The sequence below is a fragment of the Nomascus leucogenys genome, chromosome 6 (assembly GCF_006542625.1).
Source record: "Nomascus leucogenys isolate Asia chromosome 6, Asia_NLE_v1, whole genome shotgun sequence".
Lineage (NCBI taxonomy): Eukaryota > Metazoa > Chordata > Mammalia > Primates > Hylobatidae > Nomascus > Nomascus leucogenys.
Window position 1 is genome coordinate 10,719,539 of NC_044386.1, and position 24,031 is coordinate 10,743,569.

At 38.2% G+C, this 24,031-nt stretch overlaps 1 protein-coding gene across 7 annotated transcripts in view; it reads right to left on the reverse strand.

The window, feature by feature from the left end:
- The window catches only part of CTNND2 (catenin delta 2), a 938,008-nt gene that overhangs the window by 584,300 nt on the left and 329,677 nt on the right, over nucleotides 1-24,031 (reverse strand). For all 7 annotated transcript variants that reach the window (XM_003263165.3, XM_012501684.2, XM_030813911.1 and 4 more), the window contains one exon: nucleotides 14,449-14,561. In XM_003263165.3, coding sequence (XP_003263213.1) covers nucleotides 14,449-14,561 — 113 coding nt within the window. The remainder of the gene's footprint in view (nucleotides 1-14,448; nucleotides 14,562-24,031) is intronic.

Here is a 24,031-nt window from a genome sequence, read left to right on the forward strand (position 1 = left end):
GTTACCCAAGCTGGAGTGCAGTGCTGTAATTATGGCTCACTGCAACCTCTTCCTCCTACCTCAGCCTCCCGAGTAGCTGGTAACTACAAATGCGTGCCACCACACCCAGCTATTTTTTTTGTTTTATTTATTTGTTTTGAGATGGAGTTTCGTTCTTGTTACACAGGCTGGAGTGCAATGGCGCGATCTTGGCTCACTGCAACCTCTGCCTCCCAGATTCAAGTGATTCTACTGCCTCAGCCACCCCAGTAGCTGGGATTACAGGCGCCCACCTCCACACCCGGCTAATTTTTTTTCTATTTTTAGTAGACACAAGGTTTCACCATGTTGGCCAGGCTGGTCTCCAACTACTGGCCTCAAATGATCTGCCCACCTCAGCCTCCCAAAGTGCTGGGATTACAGGTGTGACCCACCACGCCTGGCGTTTTTCATATTTTGGATACAGATGAGGTTTTGCCGTGTTGCCCAGGCTGGTCTCGAACTCCTGGCCTCAAGTGATCCCCCTGGCCTCAAGTGATCCCCTGACCTTGGCCTCCCAATGTGCTGAACCCGAACCTGAGCCACCTTGCCCTCCTGCCTCTGTCTTTGATAGCAAAACCCCAGAGGGCAAAAGCCACATCATAATCATCCCTGAAGAACAGAACAAGGATCACGCTAACACATTAAGCCCTTGGGAATACTACATAAGCATATTTTATTTTAATGGAACCAACCATTATTTCTTAAAAGACCCACTCCAAGGTATCCCTCAGTGTGAAACACTATTCCAGTTCCTTATCTTTAGCTCGAGTTTTAGTCAAACTGGGAAACATCCAGACCATATGAGGCAATTTACAATATACTTATAAACTTCTTCTAAATTGTGTTCTCCCTCATATAAAGTTCATGCCTTGACCTAACAGGAGATTTCTATATTTTAAAAAAGCTAAATAAATCTATAGGTAATTCATCTGCTTTCCTTGAAAGTACTAAATCTCATTACTTTTTTACTAAAGTTAAATTAATGCCCCCATCCTAAAATATCCAGATGAACAGCACCACAGTTGACCACTGGGAAAAACCAAGGCTCTTCTTGTGTCCTAATTTACAGGTGAGTGAAACTGAGATACAGAAATCCAAATGACTTCTATAAAGGCACACCTTCAATGTGTTGCTGCCAAGACCACAATCTTCTAGTACTCACTGCAACGCTCTTTCTGCCATACCCCCCTTCCTTTTCCATCCTAATAATTTGAACACTTGGAATCATGTTCTTGGTGGTCAACAAGCTGTAGTCATCCCAAGATTGATGACTGACATTTCAGCTGACTTTCCTCTGAAGTACGTCAAATGCTCATTGTTATTTTGTTGGCTAAAATATCACTGGTTTCCAATGTTCTATAATGACCATAAATAAACAAACAAATGTGAACATGTATCTTGGTAAAAGCTTTTGGACTCTCAGCATCTGAAGGAAGACAGAGTGGATATGATGGAGACACAAATGACTTTCTACTCCTCATCATATTTATACACTTACAGCAGGGAGAGGAATAAGCATGCATGACTTGGGCAATCTATTCATCTCTTGCTGTTTGCTGTTTGAAGAATATCTATTCAAAGAGTCACTGGCTTCTATATATTAATTTATTATGCATTTCCTATTATACATATGTTATTATTGCACTATCACTCTTCTTTTTACTATCACACAATATTGAAAATCTCATCTTCAGTTCCAGCAGTGGATATGGAGACCTATTAAGGTGGCCTGAGTGAAAGGGAAATTGATTTAAGCTTTCTTCCATCTCATCTTGTCAATTTCTGTGTGGTTCTCTAGACTATATTATGAAGGAGACAAACGTGGTACTACTCTGATACATCTTTTTAGCCCACAATGAGAGGAACAATTTTAAAATCTTCTGTAGAAAAATTAGAAAAGAGACTTCAATGAAAGATTTTCTGTGTATTCATCAAAAGGGAAAATACATATGATTCACTCGTAACAGTTAGTATGTGAGATGGTTTACTTACATTTCTCACTTACCCATTGCAAATTTATAGAAGAGCATTATCCCCATTTTTATAGATGAAAGAAATAAATATAAGATAAATTATGACTATACTTCAAGGCAAAGCTAGGAAATATCATAAAAATACAACAATGAAATTTAGCTATCATTTATGGAATTACAAACTCTATGTTTTGGATCTATGAGTCCGAAAAAGCTCTAAGAAGGAGAGAAAATATAAAGAATTTTCAACCCTAAATAAATTCATAAAGATTTCCAGTTCTCTACTGATCAGAATATTAAATTTCAAAATTCATTAGGTTTTATAAAACATCTGTTTATACTGCAATTCTTCTAAATAAAATTAGTTATATTAATTGTTTTTAGATGTAAAATTAATATTAGCTTTTTGAAGTAAGACGACATTTAGGAAAGAAACCTCACTTCAAAATTGATACAAAAGCATTAACATACAGTAATTGATATAAGAAATATGTCAAATAATTATAACCATAAAGTATTCAACATTTCTAAGGCCCTACATCAAATTCTTAGAACAGCCGACTATTTATTATTCTCAAATAAATTCAGAACAATTATATGCTTAATATGATGACTGGTATTTTATAGACAAGAATATTAGTATAATTTGTCAATTGGCAATTTGCAAGAATTAATATGAAGGTATTTATACTAATGATAACATATACTCTTAAGCTCTTAGTTTGCATAAAAATAAATCTCAAACATATTTTGATGAGGAACCTCAAAACAACTATAATCACTGCAGTGTATGGAAAGGAAAAGAAGCAGAATATCAGTTCAAGAATGTTTGCATCCCTAGGGTGAAAACAGACGAGAGACATTTAGATTACTATTTACAACACAATTCAAGATACTGTGTTAGATAGAATGACAGCCTTGTTGTGTGACATTTTAATGCATGTGCTTGGGGAGTACAGATGCCTAGATTCAGAAATCAATGTCTAGACACCATTGAATTTGTAGAAAGTGATTTTCTTTCTCTATATCTCAATGTTCTTATCTACAAAATAAAAACAATAAGACTTAAAGGCTTAATGAGGATGACATGGCATAATCAATCTAATCCATTTAATTTTGTGCCTGGCCTAGGGAAACTGCTCAATAAACGCTGCAATTATTATTATTAAAATTATTACTGCCATTACTATTGTTAGAACTACTATCATCCTTTTCTTAAGATCAGAGTGAAAGTATGAGACTAAATCAACCATAGTTCCACATCCGGAGGACATCAAGCTATCTGGCCCTGGAATCCAAGATACCACATTAACAAGTAGATATTTTCATGAAAATTAACTACGATGAATATCAAAATGTAATATTATGATCTAGCAAGGTCAGAATAATACATATTATTTAATGTATTGTATAAATCAATTATACATATAAAATATATCTACATATATAATACATATAAAATGTACATAACATATAGAAAAATGAATAATACAATAGATAATATATATACTGGAAGATATAAAGATAGAAACACTTAAGATTAATAAGACTGGTGATATTGCCAAACAATACCAATGAGATAAGAACAGTAATAAAACTACTGTATGTTCATTCGTTTGTTCATTCATTTATTCATTCCACACTGATTGAATAAATGAATATAGTATTAGTTGCTGTGTGCTGGCCACTGGTTTCGTATACATTTGTCGTCCCCGTCCTGGAGAAATTACTTATAGACTAGCCAAGGAAATGGAAGAGAAACAGACACCTAGTTCTAGCAGCTGACAAGGCTCAGCAAAGCCTTAGTATAGGAGGCAGCAGCTTTAATCCAGTTTGTGTATTTTGCTTCAGGATTAGGAGACCAAAGAAAGCTGGGGTACTATATAGACATGGCTCAGAAGAGTGGCCTTGGACTGTTGGCTAGATGAGAAAGTCTCAGAGGGCTGATGACTACAAAAAAAGAGAGGTTTAGAGGAATAAGAGCTTCCCTGTTAAAGAAGCAATGGCTGTAAATGCTCCTGCTATTTGGGAGAAGAAAGAGAATGAAAACCTGACCAGAAATTTGATGGTGCTTGGGAAGCATGGAGATGAATCTTGAGGACCCAGAAAGTATTTTAGAATATCCCTCCTGCTTTATGAGGAAAAAGGAAATACTATAAGAAGAAATCTTAGAGGAATAATCTCAGCATTAAAAGGCAAACTACATGAGCTTAGAATTAAAAGAAAAAAAATACAGAAATAATGTGAAAGAATAAAGGGGTTATGACAAGAAGAACAATGATTCACAAGGAGATTTTTGAATTAGGAATATTTGTGAGGGAAGGTTCTGCTCTGGAATTTAAATTGGAAGAAAACAAAGACAGCAAAACTTGGAAAAAAACAAAATTGGCAATGCTGAGAAGTCTCCAGAATATGTCTATAGTCCCTCTAATTTGTTCTTCTGGTTTTGTAGTGAAGCAGACATTCTCAAAGACTTTGGAAATGACTACTGCAATGTTAATTCTGAATGACAATTCAATAAACTAATTGTCTTGTTTAAATAAATCAGTACAACTTTATTGGAGCAGTAATAATTTAGCCTCATGAGAAATAGTTTTTTCCTAGCATGGAAACTAACAATTACTCCCTAACTTTAAAATAGAAATTATATTTAATAAAAAAATTTCCAAAAAAATGATCCAAAAGCAATCTAACTTTTTTTTTCCAGCTGGCAAATATGTACTCACTGTGGTAAGGATATAAATTCCTATGGCTATGGCTGGTAAACAGTAAAAACATATTCTTCAATATATAAGATGTCTGGTTTCCAAAAATAAATATTTTGCAAATTGATTATTTAAACAAGAATAAATTGAATTATTTCAATATTGCGTCCTGCAGAAGATAATTAAACTACAAAATGTCTTACTTTGTGAAACAATTATATTCCTATACTATTTCCTCATGAAAATTCACACTTATCACGCTTTTGAAGAAATAAATTTCATTCTCACAAAATGTATGTGACCACTGGCTTCTGTTTCTTCACTAAATACTGTTAACTATTAATATATTAACTGGAAATCAGCATCTTCCCTAAAATAAGTCTGACTTTTTTTGCATTTGTGGAAAAGATTTTTAGACTCTAGTTATAGAACTGTTGGCATTTCAGCTCATGAAATTTAGCTAATAAAGAGAATGGCCTTTGATGGTATTTACAACATGTATTCCTTTTGCCCCCTAATCTCCAAAGTATGGCAGACTTTGGTGGAAACCTCTCTTTGCAAAAAGTTCAATAGTTCAAAGGTGGGAAGGAAAGAAAGCACTTCCTTATGTGGAGCAAGCAACTGTGAATATTTATTACATTTTATCCTTTTAGGTGCAGCTAACAACAATCAACATCTTGGGAATCTATATAATAAAAATGGTGAGGCTAAAGATGATTGCTTTATTTAGTTGTCCTTATTCTATAGTAAACCATCACTCCACTCCAGATTCAAATTCTTCCACTTCTCAGAATCAAAGGTACAGATTAGCTTTTGAGTACAAATGCATGCATATATGCCTGAAAAATAAAATAGGGTATATATATTAAACTTTTGAAGGGAATAAATATTGTCACCGAATAAAATTTATTTTCTCTCAAAAACTTTCATAATTCAGCTTTTTGTAATATACATCTAACATGACCGATTACAAAGCATTGTATTACCTTTCTATCATGGATAACCAATCACCAACAGCAACATTCACTGTTTTAGCTAACAGTTTTATAAGTTTTGTCAAGTCAGACTTGGCAGGGCTCTCTCTGTTCAGAATTTTACAAGGCTATCATCAAAATTTCTCCAGGGCTACTTTCTCTTCTGCAGGTTCTGGGGAATCATCCCCTTTCAAGTTCATGCAAGTTATTGTCTGAATTCAATTCTTTGGGCCATCGGACTGAGGTTCTGGTTTTCTTGCAGGCTGTGAGTTCAGGATCCTCTTCAGCATGTAAATGCCATCTGCATTGTTAGCCCACAAAGCCCTTCCATCTTCAAAGCCAGCACCAGATAATTTATCTTGTGTCAAAACTCTAGCTTCGAATTGAATTTTCTGAATTTTCCTTTGTCTCTGACCTCCAGACCAAGATTTAAAGGACTTGTGTGATTAGGTCAGACCCACCCAGATAATCTACCTTTCTTAAAGTCAACTGCGCTACACAAAATAACCTAATTAGGAGAGTGGGGCCCCTTCATATTTACATTCCTGGGATTATACAGTCTGTGAAAACCAAGTGATGATGGGAATCTTGCTGGACACCTTAAAATTCTGCCTACCTCAAGCAGCAATGAATTTTCTTCCAGCTAATAATCCTTGGAACCATGCTGGGAATGAGGGAGTTATTGAAGAGACATATACATTTGGAATCTCTTGATAATCAGGAGGGAACTAGCCTAGCGGAAAATTCCAAAGAACGGTTCATTTTCTTTAGGAAGGGCACAGGTTGCTGCCCATTGGCAAAAATATTAAGAGGTGATTTCCAAAAAAGAGAGGAATTATTTCAATAATTAACAAAGGGGGAGGTGACTGAAATCCATAAATCTAGAAATCAATCCATAGTGGAGTTGGTTAGTTTCAGAAACAATGTTTAATGGAAAATGGTACATATCTCAAGACTACATTTTGGAAATTTTCAGTCATCATTTAGTCAGTTAAGCATTTACTGGGGAAAAGTTCCATGGCAGGTACCATCTTGGTGCAGGGGATACAGGAATGAACACGTCAAGGTCACATCCGGAAAGGGCTCACAGTCAAGGGAAAGAAACATTTACCTAAATGCAGATAATGGTAATACTTTGTCTGTGAGAAACACGTGTGTGTGTGTGTGTGTGTGTGTGTGTGTGTGTGTGTGTGTGTGTGAGACAAGGTCTCACTCTGTTGCCCAGGCTGGAGTGCAGTGGTGCAATCTTAGCTCACTGCAGCCTTGACCTCTCAGACTCAAGTGATCTTCCCAACTTAGCCTCCGGCATAGCTGGAACTACAGGAGAGCATCACTGCTCAAGGCTAATTTTTTGTATTTTTTTTGTAGAGATAGAGTTTCACCATGTTGCCCAGGCTAGTCTCACACTCCTGGACTGAAGCAATCCACCTGCTTTGGTCTCCCAAAGTGTTGGGATTACAGGTGTAAGCCACTGGCCTGTGAGAATATATTGGTAGGTATACACAGGTGCTGGGTGGGGCCCAGGTGGTCAGGATCAGGGTCAACCTATAGCTTAGAGTGGAAGAACATGGAGTTTGGAACTTCTGACTGAGGTCTCGATCTCAGCTATGCACTTACTGTCTATGTGGCATTGGTGAAGACATTTAACATCTAAGCCTGTTTCCTCATCTATATGACGTGAGAATACTTACCTTGCAAGCGGCTGTGAAGACTAAGTAGGTAACACATAATTGGGAGCTGTTAGGTTCTACACTAGCACCACTACCACCCCCTTTTCTGGCTACCAAATGTGTATTTGGTTTGGGCATCGTTGTGCAAAACCATTGCAGAGGAGTCTGGAATTTATAAGATCCCCCAGGGTATGGCTGGCCAAGTGAGACCCTCTGGGAAACATTTTTCATACATTTTCACATTATATATCATTAATTATATAATCAATATACTATATACCTCTATATTTGTATGTGTATATATTTATACATGTGTGGGGGGGGGATTGTGGGAGACAGAGAGATAGGATGTAACTCCCTTCCCTCCTTTCCAGTTCTACATGCTCACAAGTGAGATTGTGGTGCCTTACAACCATCAGGTGAATGCTTGGGGACTCACAAAGAGGTTGACTTAGGGTCATGGCACCATTGAGACATCTAAAGAAAAGAACCCCGTCTACCTTCAGGCTTCATGTTAACTAACGCTGAGACAATAAATGTTTCCACTGCTCAAGTCCATTTTAGTCCAATATTCTATGCTCTCCACTTATATCACATAAAATGAATTTAGCACGCTTTAAACTGTGATCCCTTGAATAGTAAAATGGTTGTTGTTCTATCTTCTATACCTAGGTCTTACCTGGAGGATTCACAAGGGTCAGAGCACCCCAAGTCTCCGTGCTATGATATCTTGCCTGCTTGCCTAGCCTCCTGAGACCCTTCTCCCCAGCCTCCTGAGACCCTTCTCCCCAGCTTCCTGAGATCCTTCTCCCCATCGGTGCCTTCCAGGAGTGGCTGGAGGGTGCATGTAATTAGAACTGCCACCTGCTTCTCTGCAGCTTGCTGTTGTCACCATCTTTCTCCTTCAGTGGGAGCTGTGGCTCTGCTGTCCTTGGGCTACAGTCCACATCCTCACTGCTGGACAACTAACAAGTAGAGCTCCCTCCCTCTATGGCCTTCTGATGCCCAGTGCCAGCTCTGCTAGAGAAGTTACCTCAGCAAAGCCCTGAGACTACCAGTGACCTGACTGCAGAGGCCATCTGCAGGGATGGTCACCCTCACGCTGTGTCTGATTCCTCTGTCCCTTGCAGCCTCCACCTGCTTTGTTCAATGTGGCCCACATTGCCAGACTCCTCCATGTCCTCCCAAGGACCCATTCTTCCTGCCTTGCTCTGCCACGGCTTCCTCATTGACGAAGTGGAGACGATGATGACACTTAACTGAAAGGGTTACCATAAGCATGAAATGAGGCAACATGTACAATTCTTCAAAGAGTACTAGCCCTCAGGAAAAACTCAGGAACTGCTGGCCTCACTCTTTATAATTGTTATTATTGTCATAAGTCATCATTCTCATCAGCATAAGTCTTCTAAGAGTTATGTTTCATTTAGAGGCAGTCCATAGATAGATCTAACTGTTGGTCACACTCCTAATTGTTGCTATTGTCATAAATTACCCTGATCGTCAATCATAAGTCTTTCCAGAGTCAAGTCCCCTTTAGGAGATGTTCATAAGAGGGGTCCAACTGTGATTTGAATTCCATTTCTGTACCATTATGTTACTGATGCCTATGGAAATCAAGGAATATATATAGGCATCTATTTAGGTGCCCTTAAATTTTCGTCAACATTTGGAGAAATCTCCACCCATTCTTTGACTGAAGGTTAAAATATTCTGTGGCAGGGCACTTATGGAAAAGTCAATGGAGTGTTAGCCCCAACCTTTCTCCAACACTTTGTGAAGTTACAACCACTGCCAAAGAAGAGAAACAGTCCAGTCTGTGCTGATTGGGAAGACATTCAGAAGGACATGAGCCCTGAGCTGGGTCACCAGATCAATAGGCAGAGGTAACCATGCTAAAGAGGGAGGATATTCTAGGAAGAAAGCATCATAGGCTCTGAGATTAGAAATCATCATGCATTCATGGAATTGCAGAAGTGGGAAAGGATCCTTCACAGACATGGTTCTGGTTTATGTATCCTGCAGATCTATCTCACGCCATGTAGAGGATGGAGTTGGGCTGAATACAGACAGAGGGATGAGTCTGAATGCTGTTGCAGGGTTGACAAGTATGACAAGGGCAGGGACTCAGGCAGGTCTCCAGGCAGGGGTCTCAACCTGGACGAGGACTGGATGGCTCATTAAGCTGCTGGATAACACCTCATTGACAGGCCTAGAGCCTCAGGAATGGGCCTTGGGCTGGGCAAGAGCCAGATCATTGTACTGGCCAGATGTTAGGGCTGGCTACTATCAAGAGGGACTTGATTATCTATCATCTTAAATAAAGCAGGACTTGATCATGACCCTACATAAAAAAGCATCATCTGTATAATGTTCCTGCCTCACGTCTGCATAGTTCTTGGGAATCATGGAGAAAATATGAAACCAAAATCTCTACTTGTGGGAAAGATGAAGAATCCAACAGCTTTTTGATCTGAAAATAGGTTCTGGGTGAGGAAAGCCAAGACAGAAATGAGATAAGGTACAAAGCAAACCTTTAGCTCTAATAAAAAGCACCAATAACTTCTTTCCAGATGACTCAGAACCCTTAGACAATCACTAAATGGTCTGAATTCTGGAAACTATGATATGCATTTGGATGTTTAGGAAAGTCTGTGAAGAGATTAAGAGAACACAACGTTCCCATTTGCAGGGAGTTATAACCTAGAGAGGTAGATGCAGAAGCTGATCTGCTGCAACAATAAAGATCTCCAGAATGCTTGTCCCCCAAATTCCTAGCATCCTCCTGTACTATTGGATGGACTGTTAGGAAGTTGACTTGTATTACAAATGCATACTGATAATTTTGTTTTTAAATTTGAAATGTTGATGTGACTACCTGGAAAGAGATCTTTGGCCGGGTGCAGTGGCTCACACCTATAGTCCCAGCACTTTGTGGGGTCAAAGCAGGTGGATCGCTTGAGCTCAGGAGTTCGAGACCAGTCTGGCCAACATGGTGAAACCCTGTCTCTACCTAAAATATTTTTAAAAATTAACTGAGTATGATAGTGCACGTCTGTAATCCCAGCTACTCAGGAGACTGAGGCAAGAGAATCCCTTGAACCCAGGAGAGGGAGGCTGCAGTGAGCCGAGATCATGCCACAGTTGCACTCCAGTCTGGGTGACACAGCAAGACTCCATCTCAAAAAAAAAAAAAAAAAAAAAAAAGAGAGAGAGAGAGATGTCGGGAATCAGATGGTGCAATTCCTACCACCATAAAAGTCAGAGTAAAACTGAAGTATATTTATTAGTCATTTCTACCTCTTATATAAAACTATGTCTGGTAATTTGGTAGTTGTGACTTGATTTTGTTTCACTTCCCCTAAGAAACTCTTTTACTCACTCCCTAGTATCATTAAGAGGTACGAATCAACATCGAAATTATCACTTTTAAAATAGCCGTCTTTTTAAAAAAAAAGTTGACGTTCTTTTTTTGTTTATTTTATTTATTTATTTATTTTTTTAATTATACTTTAGGGTTTTAGGGTACATGTGCTCAATGTGCAGGTTTGTTACATATGTATCCATGTGCCATGTTGATTTCCTGCACCCATTAACTCGTCATTTAGCATTAGGTGTATCTCCTAATGCTGTCCCTCCCCCCTCCCCCCACCCCACAACAGTCCCCGGAGTGTGATGTTCCCCTTCCTGTGTCCATGAGTTCTCACTGTTCAATTCCCACCTATGAGAGAGAACATGCGGTGTTTGGTTTTTTGTCCTTGCGATAGTTTACTGAGAATGATGTTTTCCAGTTTCATCCATGTCCCTACAAAGGACACGAACTCATCATTTTTTATGGCTGCATAGTATTCCATGGTGTATATGTGCCACATTTTCTTAATCCAGTCTATCGTTGTTGGACATAGTGCTGGAAGTTCTGGCCAGAGCAATCAGGCAGGAGAAGGAAATAAAAGGTATTCAATTAGGAAAAGAGGAAGTCAAATTGTCCCTGTTTGCAGATGACACGATTGTATATCTAGAAAACCCCATTGTCTCAGCCCAAAATCTCCTTAAGCTGATTAGCAACTTCAGCGAAGTCTCAGGATACAAAATTAATGTACAAAAATCACAAGCATTCTTGTACACCAATAACAGACAAACAGAGAGCCAAATCATGAGTGAACTCCCATTCACAATTGCTTCAAAGAGAATAAAATACCTAGGAATCCAACTTACAAGGGATGTGAAGGACCTCTTCAAGGAGAACTACAAACCACTGCTCAATGAAATAAAAGAGGATACAAACAAATGGAAGAACATTCCATGCTCATGGGTTGGAAGAATCAATATCGTGAAAATGGCCATACTGCCCAAGGTAATTTATAGATTCAATGCCATCCCCATCAAGCTACCAATGACTTTCTTCACAGAATTGGAAAAAACTACTTTAAAGTTCATATGGAACCAAAAAAGAGCCCGCATCGCCAAGTCAATCCTTTTTTTGTTTAAATATCCCTTTTGATGTGCTAACTAGGTTAGTCTATCACCTTTAATGAAAACTTGAATTTCTAAAGGTACATTTCTGAAGCCAAGAAAACAAGTAGGTTATGACAAACAAACAAACAGTGGAAGTGATGCTATGCAACAACTGTTCTCCAGAGAAGTATCAATAAATTGCTTGTATTATACAAATGCAGATTCATACATTAGAGATTTCCAAAATACAAAATAATTAAGCTTGATGAAGACTGATATTATATATGGCAAAGGGAAATAATTAGGCAGTGTCATCTTCACTCAACACTATTATTTAGTACAGATTTAAGACAGATTTATTGATTATATATCATAAGCTGTGAGCTAGACATACAAGACACCGTGTAAAGAACCAAAAGTTGTCATGGTATCATTTTTCTGTCTACCTTGGAATTAACTGATGTATTTTATTCAAGACACTTTGGATGTAATAAATGAAGTCAACTTGAGATGAATCAAATCAAATGAGGAAAGAGGACAGGTTTTAAGAAGGTATCAGGTAATTTCATGAATGCAACATACATGAAACATACATTAGGCAGCCAGTCCTAATGAAAACCATACTGCTCTCACTGACTTTCAGGGCCAGATGGCTTCTCTGTTGGGAGGCTCACTGTTACCACAGAGTCCTCCACTAGCACACAAGCGACTATGGCCACCATCGCCAAGCACCCACTATTGTATGTCACAGATTTTGGCTTGCTTATTTCATATCCTCCAGAGTAAGAGCCCGGATACTCACAGTCTGGTCAGGTCCATTTACGATCCAATCAGGAATTGGAAATTGATTCACGGGTTACTACACAGTTCCCCAGACCCATTCCTATCAGGGGCTGGGGTTGCGTGAAACCATGTAAAAGGTATACAACATGGAAAAATGTCACACAGAAAGATTAGGAACATGAACTGCAAAGGTAAACAGACCAATAGTGAAACACGAGGCTTCAAAGCCAACTCAATGTCAAGTCAATGGTGCATATGGATCTATAAAATCTGGCAGGCTTAGCTTTTAGGAGATGTTCAGCTTTAACAGGAAGCTCTTCATATGTATAAAATTAGATGGAGCAAAGCAAAAATACACTTAAAATTATTACTTTTTGCTCTCCCTAAATTCACCACCTTCAATTAGTCCAACTTATAAAACCAACTTCAAGTGAATACAGTTTACTTTTTGTTTTCATTTTCCATCCTGCTTTGGTTAATCTGGATGTTTAGGCAAGTCTGCGATGAGTTTAATGCACCATGATGTACTTATTTGCAGCAACATAAACATTTGGATGCAGAAGCAGATGCTTCCACATATCCTAAATAAGGTTTTATAATGCAAAATAATATTCCATCCATGTGATTAACCCCGCTTAACGGCAGAGAGTGCAGTGTTTTCTACTTAAAGGAAAAAAAAAAAACCTAAGCAATGTTAAAAGTTTAATAGCACGTGACTCCAATACAAAATGCTCCAATTACAAAGTTATACTCTTACAAAGATAAAGTATTTTGGAGCAATGAATACAAAGATATTTTTATTCTTTTGTGGCAGCAGGTGGCTAAGAGTCCATCAAACTCGTGTTCCTGCTTCTGCAGAGTCCTGCTGACCCCAGGACCCTGCCCCACTTCCATCGATGAGAGGTCATGTGACTGATATTCACTAATGGACTCTGAGTGCAGTGATGCAATTGACGACGCAATTCAGGATGGAGCCATAGGGGATGGCAAGGTCATCAAGTTAGAAAGAGGGCGTGAGTCACTATATGGAGAAGTAGGCTCAGTCGGCTACCTTAGAGAGAAACAAACTACTATTGTGTTAAGTTCCCTGCAGTGTTGGAGTTTATTTGCCATAGCAGCTTTGGTTTCCTCCCTAAAAATGTAGTAGAGTGCCAAAAACACACCATCTAACAACAGCGTTTTTGAGAAACGGAAGTTAGGCCTTATGTCTCTTTCACACACACATGCACACATACACTTACATTTTCATATATGAAGGCCTGGTTCTAAGGAGGATAATTTTATTTTGTGGTCAAGCGGCTAAAAAGTTATAGGCTTTAAAAATATATATATTTCATAATCTCAAACTAATCACTAATTAAATAATCATTTATGTTTATGAATGAGTAAATATTTTTACACATGGGGAACTGCACGTGTGGTTGATCTTCAAGGGGCAATTTCATAACTTAGCATTATGTATTAGCAAAAACAATACTGGTTCCACCAGAATGTCCTCACTTTTATTTCAGGAACCTGGAACTCTGGATCATTTAGGAAAAAAAAAAAAAAAAAAAAGACCCAAACTGGGAGACTGTGACTTGGCATCTCCTGATTTCCAGCAAGCTGGCTGAATGCAAAGCCTTCCTTTGTGTAAAATTACGTATAATTTGCATTCAGGGCAGGCATTAATTTTGTTAAAAGAGTTTCAAGTACAAATCAGGACATTTTGGACACCTTTTGAACATCTTAAATCAGGTCAGTTTCAATTTCTTTCCAACATTTGACTGAATGTTCCAATTCCACCACCGGGTTGGAAAGAGAAACATCATGATTTACTTGCAGTGGCAACTCAAAGCACAGACAATGAACAGAGCGGCACTGGTACCTCATGCTGCTCATGCTGCCCGTCTCGGATCCGAGCTTGCATCGCTCCAGCTGGCTGGCTACGATCTGCCGTTCAGCCTCCAGCTCTCGGGTCAGCCTTTCAAACTGTAATTCCTGAAAGAAACCCACCAACAAGATCAATTCAATCATCTACATGACAGGTGAAATTCAGACCAAAATGACAGGACGGCTGAGGGGGAAAAATATGATTTTCCAAGATGTCAAATTTGAGAAATGTGCAATAAAACTAGCATTCGAAGGTTAGACAGGCTTGTGGCCCACTGACCATGCAACTTTGAATAAGTTAATTCATGTAAGTATCAGTTTCATCATTTGTAAAACAGACTTAAATACTTATTTAATAAGACGGATATGAGGATTAAAGGAGATACTGTCACGAAAAATTATCCTGTGCTATCTTTGGCGGACAGTCGGCACCCGACAGATACCGATACTCCTGACACCACAAGTAGAGCATTTAATTAGAAAAATGTTCAGTTTTTAATTATCTTTTGGAGGACTGTGTTTATTCCCTACTGGCCTTCTAGCCAACTCTATATCTCTATAGTGTATACTGTTTTCTTCATATTACTTACATATTGTAGATTGAAAAAAATAATGCTTTATAACCCACACTCTTCGTAACTTTGCATTCTAGCAGAATGACAATGATACCAATTCTACACAGCCTCATTACTAAGTACATAACCTTTGAGATATTTGATATATCGCCTTAAAAACAGACAATTGAACCAATGAAAAATGCTTCTACAAAACTGCCTCAAATCCACTGTTGAAAACTTTAATGAATGATTCAATCAGAACTTCAAAAATCTCAGCTATTCCAACAGGATTTTGTACCATATTTTACTACTGATGTTTTCTTTTCTCATACACTTAAGTTTTTTAAAAAATAACCAAGCAAATCATGTATTTTAATAAGAAATGGCAGGGAACGTTTTTACAATGTCACATTTAATACCTTCTAAAAAATAAATTATCTAAACAGTTATGTTTTGGAGATAAGAAACAAGAATGCTTTCTCATACTGAAAAATAGCTCAGGAGTCAGTTTTGGAGAATTTAAACTCAGAAGGTTGCAGGAATATATCTTTTCAGAAAATAAGATTTTATTTACTTGCTACCCCAGGACACTCTTGCATGAGGTCTTTAAAAAGTAGAATCTGGTGTGTCCCCTATATGCATTAAAAATATCCTGGCTCTTTTCCATAGGTGCAGACTTTTTTTAAATATTGACATTATTTTGAGAAATGAAGTAAAAGACACTTTGTAAATGAGAGCTTAATTTTCCCTTCAAGGCGCTGAAACTGAGGGAACATTTTGTTATTTAACCTCAAACTTTTATTCTTACATATTCTGAAGGGCATCAAAGTATTATAGGTAAGAAATTAGTAAGACCTCGGCTGAATGTATTTTATGCACCTAACTTCTTCTCTCTTAAAGTTCTACTGCTTTTTTTCTTTCTGGAAATTCGTTTTCATAATATCCAACTTCTAGGAGATTTTTTCACTTCTAGACTTCTTAACATATTGCATCTTAAATCTCTCTGTGTAACAGGAAACCCACCCATACTTTTAAGTTGATAACACCTTTAAAAACATAATACTTGAAGACCATACAGAACTCCTCACACGTCGATGGAAATTCATTCTTTGTAGCATCTAAAGTACTTTAATTTGCTGCCCACTTTCCTGTGTTACAGAAGTTCAACATGGTGAAACAGTGCAGTATTTGGAGTCAGAATTCATAGACCAGGGGCTTCTGCTAGGACGGATGTTGCTCTTGGTCATCCCTGCTTCAGGTTGTGACTTCTCCATGGTTTTACCTCTTGTCAGTCTCACAGGAGGGGTGACGATGGGACATGACTTTCTTCTTTGCAAGCTTCCTTCCCAGCACGCAGTCAGATTTTCCAAGACTCTTCATCCGTTCATGTAGATCTGTATTTGCATCCGGCTTTATTTTCCTTCCCTCTGAAAGAACAACCTCAGAGTTGTTCTTATGGTGCAGTTCTTTGGGTAAAGAAGGCTTCCAGCTTGACAGACCTTAAAAAGGTATATATCTGCTTCTCATTTTGGGAGACATTTTTGCTCTATTGTCCTCTTGTTTGCACTGTTTCTAACAACAACAACAACCACAAAATACAATTCTCCTTAAATTTATTTCTCTATATGTATATAGTATTTCTTTATTTTTTATTTTTTTATTGAGACGGAGTCTCGCTCTGTCACTCAGGCTGGAGTGCAGTGGCACGGTCTCTGCTCAGTACATAGTGTTTCTTTTTAATTTTTCTCTGCTTTTAGATTTTTCTCTTTACCAGAAGCACTGGGCAATTTGATGATTACGTTGCTTGGTGTAACTTTCTTTATGTTTCTTATGCCTGGGTTATTGAGCTTGGATCTCTGGCTTCATAGATTCCATCACAGCTGAACATTTTAGGCCATTATTTCTTCATGAATTGTTTTTCTATTCTCCATTATTTCCTTTCCCTCGACGACTCCAATTAAGTGCATTTTCGGCCACTTGGAATTGTCCCACAGTTCATGGATTCTCTTGCAACTCAATTTTTTTTTTCCTTTTGTGTTTAATTTGGGTAGTTTATATTGGTGTCTTCAAGTTAACTAAGCTTTACTTCTGCAATGCTCAACCTACCATTTATCCCATCCAGTGTATTTTTATATCAGACATTGATGAATCAAACATCTCTAAAAATTTCATCTGGGTCTTTTTTGTATCATTCATCACTTTATTTAACTTTTTGCACAAGTTGATTATACCTATATTAATTATCCTTTTTGTTAATTCTAACATCTGTGCTAGTTTCAGCTGATTGACTTTTTTTCTCCTCAATCTGGGTCATACCTTCTGCTCCTCTGGACGTGTAATCATCTTTCAACACAGACATTTTCATTTTACCTTCTTGGGTTCCGGATAGGTTTGCATTCCTATAATTGTCTTCAGCTCTTTTATGAAGCACATTAAGTTATGTGAAAGCAATTTGATACTTTTGAGCCTTGCTTTTTAGATTTGTTAGGGAGAGCAGAACAGCATGTAGTCTAGGGCTAACCATCCTGCCCTACCAAGGCAAGACACTTCTGAGACCCAACTCAACGCCCCATGGACTATGGGTTCTCCCAGCTTGGCTGGTGGCAAACATTCCCACCTCTGTGTGAGTACCAGGCACAATTTCCTCACATCCTTTCATATGGTTCTTTCCCTGGTCTCCGCTAGTTTCCTTACATACATGGGCTGCTAAGTTGTTTGCTGAATATGAGAAGGGGCAGCTTGCCTTTCTGATATTTGGACCCATGAACTCCCTGGACTCTCAGCACTGTCTTAACTACTCAGGGCCTGCTAGGCTTCCTCCTTTCTGCACTGCTGTGTGGAAACTCTCTCAAGGCAATCATTTCCTACCTTACCCCAAGCCAAGGGTCTATGGCTTACAGGGAAAACTGTTTGGGCCTTGCCACACCACTGAGCCTAGGATCTGTCAAGATGTAACCACCCTGAACTGGAATGGTATTCTCTTTGGAGCTGATAACTGAGCTTGTGAATGTGAACAAGAAGAGCTAGAATGGAGGTTCTCTAACTTGGAAAGACTGACTGATTTTTCAACTGAGGATTAATTTTTCTTCTTGGTATAGACATTATTGTGGCCCAAAGGCATCTAGAGAAGACACAGCATCTTCACAAGAAGGGATGAGATTCTATTGCACTGGAGGATACTTAAACTGTGGGGTAACTGGAAAGATGACATTATCCATCTCTAACACAGTTTGGGGTTTGAGGGAGGACAGACCTCTCAGGAATGAATAAGCTGCTGAGTTTCTTGGAAAATTTGAGATGAAACAGCATTCAAGAGAGGGATGTTGCTAATAAGGGCAGGTGAGTATACAAGAAGTTAATTGGAAAATTAGAACTATGTGAATATATTTAGTGAAACTTGTAACTCTAGTTATAAGGAAATACGTAGTAGTAAATTAATCCAGCAAAAGTGAGACTGTCAAGAATGAAGAAATATCCCTAAAGATTATCTAGATTTGCAGAATAGAAAAAACAATAGAAGCCAAGATAATAAGTAGAAGAGTAATTCTGGGGTAAAGGACCACTAGTATGGCCTCCTCCTGGGTAATTCTGGAGGAGATGTGGTGATGTAAATCAGGCTGTATAAAATGTAATACAGAGACTGCCCAGAGATATTAAGATTTCATGGGAATTTAGAGTACCTGGTGGTTTGGAGAGGACATCCAATGGTAAAAGAAGTTATAAGAAAAAGCAGAGCAGCATTAGAAAGCCTAAATCTCCCCACTATGTGGAAATTAACTTACGTAAGAGATCATAAATATTCATAAAAGTATTGGAGATATGACACAAAAGTTCATTAAAATGTACAAAGAACCAGATTTAAATGGTTTCATCCTAGAATAGCACATTATTGAGCCATATAATACATTAGGATTATTATAAGAAAAATTATTAAACATTTTATAACTTTTCCTAAACAGCCTAAATTAATGATTTATTTGGTTTAATTAAATGGAGTTTATGAAATGTTTTTAAGTAGATAAAAGCATGTAAAGTATCTTAGGGGGACTTAGCTAACTTAGTATGAAACTGAAATCAGAAAACTCATTGCCATAGTTTTCATTACTTCCTTCAATAAATACGTTACTTAACTTTGTGGTATAGCATTAGTTGGGATGGTATGATCCAGCTTTAAGGAAGTATAACAATGTACAATTGTTAAGTCTTAACAATACTGAGGCTTCTTCATTTCTATGGTCTAAATGCCTGTGTCTCCATCCCCTGCCCAAGATTCACATGTTAAAATGCTATCCCTCAAGATGAGGCTATTAGGAGTTAGGGCCTTTGGGAGGTGATTAAATGAACCAGGAAGTGGGCCCTCACCAGACACCAAATCTGCCTGCACCATGATCTTGTGTTTCCCAGTCTCCAGAACTGTAAGAAATGTTTCAGCTATTTATAAGCAATGCAATTTATGGTATTTGGTTATAGCAACCTAAACAGCCTAAGACAAGATGCACATACTATTTTTTGCATAGTTTCATTTCCATTCACATACAACATTTTGTTTTCCCTAAGTGAAGAACTTGGAGTTTTTTGTTCCTTTGCTCGGTTGTCTACGGACTTTTCAAACCCCAAACTCCTCCAATTTGTTTAAAACTTCTCTTCACACAAACATATGAAATACCACGTCAATATCAACTACTGAAGAAATCTCTCCTGGAGTTTTTGACCTGCTCCAATCTGGCCTGGCTGCCTTCTTTGCACAGCTGTCTTCTGGGATCTCTCTCCATCTTCAGGCAGGAGATTTGTTCGTCCTTCTCTTCTGTGGTGGCTTCCTGTCTCCTCTATGAGTTGTCTTCTTTATTTTCCTACTTTATTTCCTTTCCTGGTGGAAAATGTCTTTCCAGATACACAGAGATAGAGAGAATGAATGAGAGGCATTATGTTCTGACACTTTGCACATCTTTACATATTTTTATTCTACTCTCACACTTCGTGAATAATAGGACTTGGTAAAGAAATAGAGAATTCTAGGTTGGAAATCATTTTCCTTTAGGGTTTTGAGAGAGTGATTTTTTGCTTCATTATCTTCTACTCTCCAATGTTGCTGTTGAGAAGTGTGAAAACTTTCAGTTATTTTTTTTTTAATGAAATCTGCTTTCACTTTCTCCCAGAAAACATGTTGTATGTGGTGACATATCTTGATATACCTCTATTTTTAGACATTTTTGCTGCATATTTAGTGATCTATTTATTTAGGGATCTTTCAATCAAAAACCTATTGTTTATTCTAAGCAATTCTTTTGAAAATTTTTAATGCTTTTCTCCTCCTTTTTAACATTTTTCTGGTTACTCTTGTTTTTTCTTCAACTCTCATTATTCAGATGCTAAAATCTAGTCTTCAAGGTTTCTTCCTTTAGCCTTCTTCTCTTGTATTATTCTGTTTATCTTGTTTTACTTTCTGAAAAGTTTTATCAATTTAATCATGTAAGTCTCTAATGAATAATTCATTGCTATTATTATGCTTTTAATTTCTTGGAGCTAGTTTTTATTCTCTGAATATTTCTTTTAATTCGCATCTGGTATTTATTCTATGGATGTAAAATCATCTCTCTTCTTTCTCCACAATATTAATGTGGTCATGTTTGCTTTCTTCTCTCTGCATAGTTCCTATTTTATGATTTTTCTGTTTGTTTTAAATATGTATTTTTGAAGGTATCTCAAATTCCCTGGCAGTCTTCTCATATGTGACTGTTGGGGTGAAAGAGCTGACACTTGTATGAGCGCCTGCATGAGTGGGGCTTGTTAGCTGTGCCTTCCAGGAGAACCACTGTGTGCAGAACATCATACAGAATCCCCTGAAAAGGTTCTTCCTAGCTCCGGCTTTGAGCATAAACATTTGCCTGCTCTTTTTCTGCAAAGCTGAGCAAGCTTGAGGAGGGGTGGGTCTCAAAATTTAGCAAGCAAAACTGTATTCAATACCTCACTTTTAACAGTTTTTCTTGTGGTCCCTGAGTCAAGGGAATTAATTTCACCCCTTCCAGAGAATAAGCCTCTAGTTTTTGGCATGGTGGGGAAGGGGATTTGGAGGTCTAGCTGATATCTAAATGAGTGTTCAGCCAATCTCCAGAGCTTACCACTGTACTTCATGCCCCATGCACCCACACCCTGCACCTTTGAGAGATTTTCCCGTGTAAATTGGTCTACGATTTAACTCGCCCCCCTGCTTAGAACTCCATTCCCTTGGGTATAATAAGTCATTTCCCACTTTGTCTATCTACCTTCTTTCATCCAATCTAAGTCACACATTTTTCACGCTTCCGTATCTCTGGGTTTACCAGCTCATGAATTGGGATGACTTGCATTTGATAGTGTGTGACTCTTTATTGGAAGTACTGCTGCTTTCTTCACAGTGCTTTAAGTAACTCTAAAAATTGATGGCCTCTCACACTTGATGAAATATGGTTCTTTATTTACCCACTGTCTATGTTTAGGGGGTTATAACCCTTTTTAAAAGTCTTACTGCCATTTTGGCAAGGAAGCAGGGGTTAATACAAGGGTTCAATGCATCTTCTTTATTTGGCAGTCAGATCATCTTCTAAAATAACTTGGCAAGCTAAGGGCAAAGAAGGACAGATCAGAGTAGGAGTGAATCTAAAATGCCCCAGGTCTTTGTGACATCTGCTGAACCCCTGAGCTGGAATATTCTAGTGGCATAGGTTGGTCCCTTTGCTCTCCTTCCAAGCATAACCATATCCACACCAAGGTGCTGGTCATGTTCCTGTTTAGAAAGATTTAAAGAATGTCTGAAGTCCCATACTTCAAGTTTTGGTCAACTTTCCTGCTGTGTCCTCTATTTCTGAAATTTGGGCTTATACCTAGTTCTATTTTGAGCAAATCCCTGGGTCAATAATACAGACAGAAATCCTTCTCTAGGCCTAGGCCTGTACAGAAGCATTTTATTGACTACTCAGCCTTCTTGGGGAGGATGTTTTGCCTCTCCACACCTGTTCCTGCTGGTGGCTCCACTGGATGGTAGGCTCAGCCTGTCTGATGACATCCTCCTGATACATTCCTCTGTTCCACTTCGACTTCTTCCCTCCTCCTTTCCTACGACTGACCACTAGCTAATATTTCCACTGGATCCTGCCAGAGTCTTAGCAAATTATCTCTTTACCTCAGTGGCCCGCTACAGTCCCCATACTTCATTCACCTTCCCCATGTCTGGCCCCTCCTGTCTGTAGATGAGACCTGGTTCTCAGATGCACAAATGCCACCACAATCAAGTTAGCTGCATGTAAAATAAGAGAATGAACCAGCAATTCTGTATTTCTTCTGCAGCTAAGATTAAATGGTTTTATGGAGTCTGACTTAGTGACAATGTTTGCAATAACAGAGCAAAATGACTGCTCAAGTGCTCTTAAGTATTTAATTAGAAAGCAGATTATGGTCATTATCATTGTCTAAACTTTTTCCTTAGATGTTCTACCTGGGAGAGGATCGAAGTACAGAACTGTGGATTCTCTGTCCTAGTTTCCCACTCTGTAGGTGAGTTCTTGCCGCCTGGTATCTCTCCTCTCTGCACTGACCAACAATTAATACTACTGAATATGCCTGGGTGATCCTTTTTCTTATATCATTTTTAATTCCCATTTTGCATGAACAAGTTTACTCTATAGCCACGCTTCTTGGCAGTGTTAATTTTACCCCACTGAGACATGTTGCCAAGCCAATTCTGAAAGGAAAGTGGCACAAATGACAGGGTAATAATTGGAAGCCCACAGCAGAGTGTCCAACAAATCTGGACAGAACAAGCCATGATGTCAAGATGTAATGGAACAAATCAATGTCAACTGTAAAGCCGTGTAGACCTCATTGGTGAGTCAGAAACTATGGCAAAGAGCTGTCTGTGAAAGTTTACAAAACTGACAGATTGATGTTTTAAACAAAGACAGTGTCATCCTGGGTTACCCAGCAAAGCAGCAGATGACAGGAATCAGAACTTGGAAATGGAATCATAAGCACCTTTCCAGAACACACTCAATAAAATAAAAATATAACGAAACACCTCTTTCTCTCCAACTCCTTCATTCTGCAGTGTTCCATCTGCTTTTGCTCTGCCATTTTCTCTTGCCAAATGCCTTGTTAGCCAAATAAAGTATGCTTAATAGAGTTTATTTAATTCACTAGATGACAGGACTCCATGAAATTAACAAAGGCTACATTTCTTCGTATTTTAAGATGATGTATAATTCCATTATATTTAAAAATTTAGTAGCAATATTATATGGGTGACTCTAAACTCTATCACAGTAATCTCTAGAACTGTTTAAAATGCCTGGTCCATTCCCCCAGAACTGAAGACACAAATGTGTAGGCAACAGAGCCCAGCATGTGCATTCTGAAAAAGTTCTATTAGCGATTATTATGCCCGTATCTGCTTGGGGATGACTATTCTACTTATGATAACAGCACATAACGGCAGTTAATATTTTAAGTAATTACTTATCATGTACCTTATTCTGCTAAGTGCTTTACATGTATTAACTTATTTATTCCAACGTTGACTCAATAAGGTAGGCATTTGATTGTCAGAGACATCTCAGACTTAGAGATGTAAAGCAGCTTCCCAAAGATTAGCTGGAACTGTAACAAGAAGTCTAACCCACACAACAGTTCAGAAACCCATTGCTGCCAAGCTCTAGGAATATGTATTTCCACTGTTTTAATGAAGGCTATATAATCAGGAACAATACAACCAAAATAATAGCACAAATTCCTTTAATGAGGAAGAACTATAGGTCATCATTTCACACTCTCTTTTATTTTAGTTTTCCTTGCCTGCCTGGAAATAAAATATTAGAATTATTATGTCCAACCATAGAAAGAATTATACTTATTGTACTGTTCAAGTTCACACTACAACTGAAATAATTCCTTCCAATAATGGCCCTTAACTTTTAAGAGGATCACTGCCAAACTCAGATATACCAAACAAGGGCAATGAAGACAGAGAGGGGGCGTACACCAACATCTTTG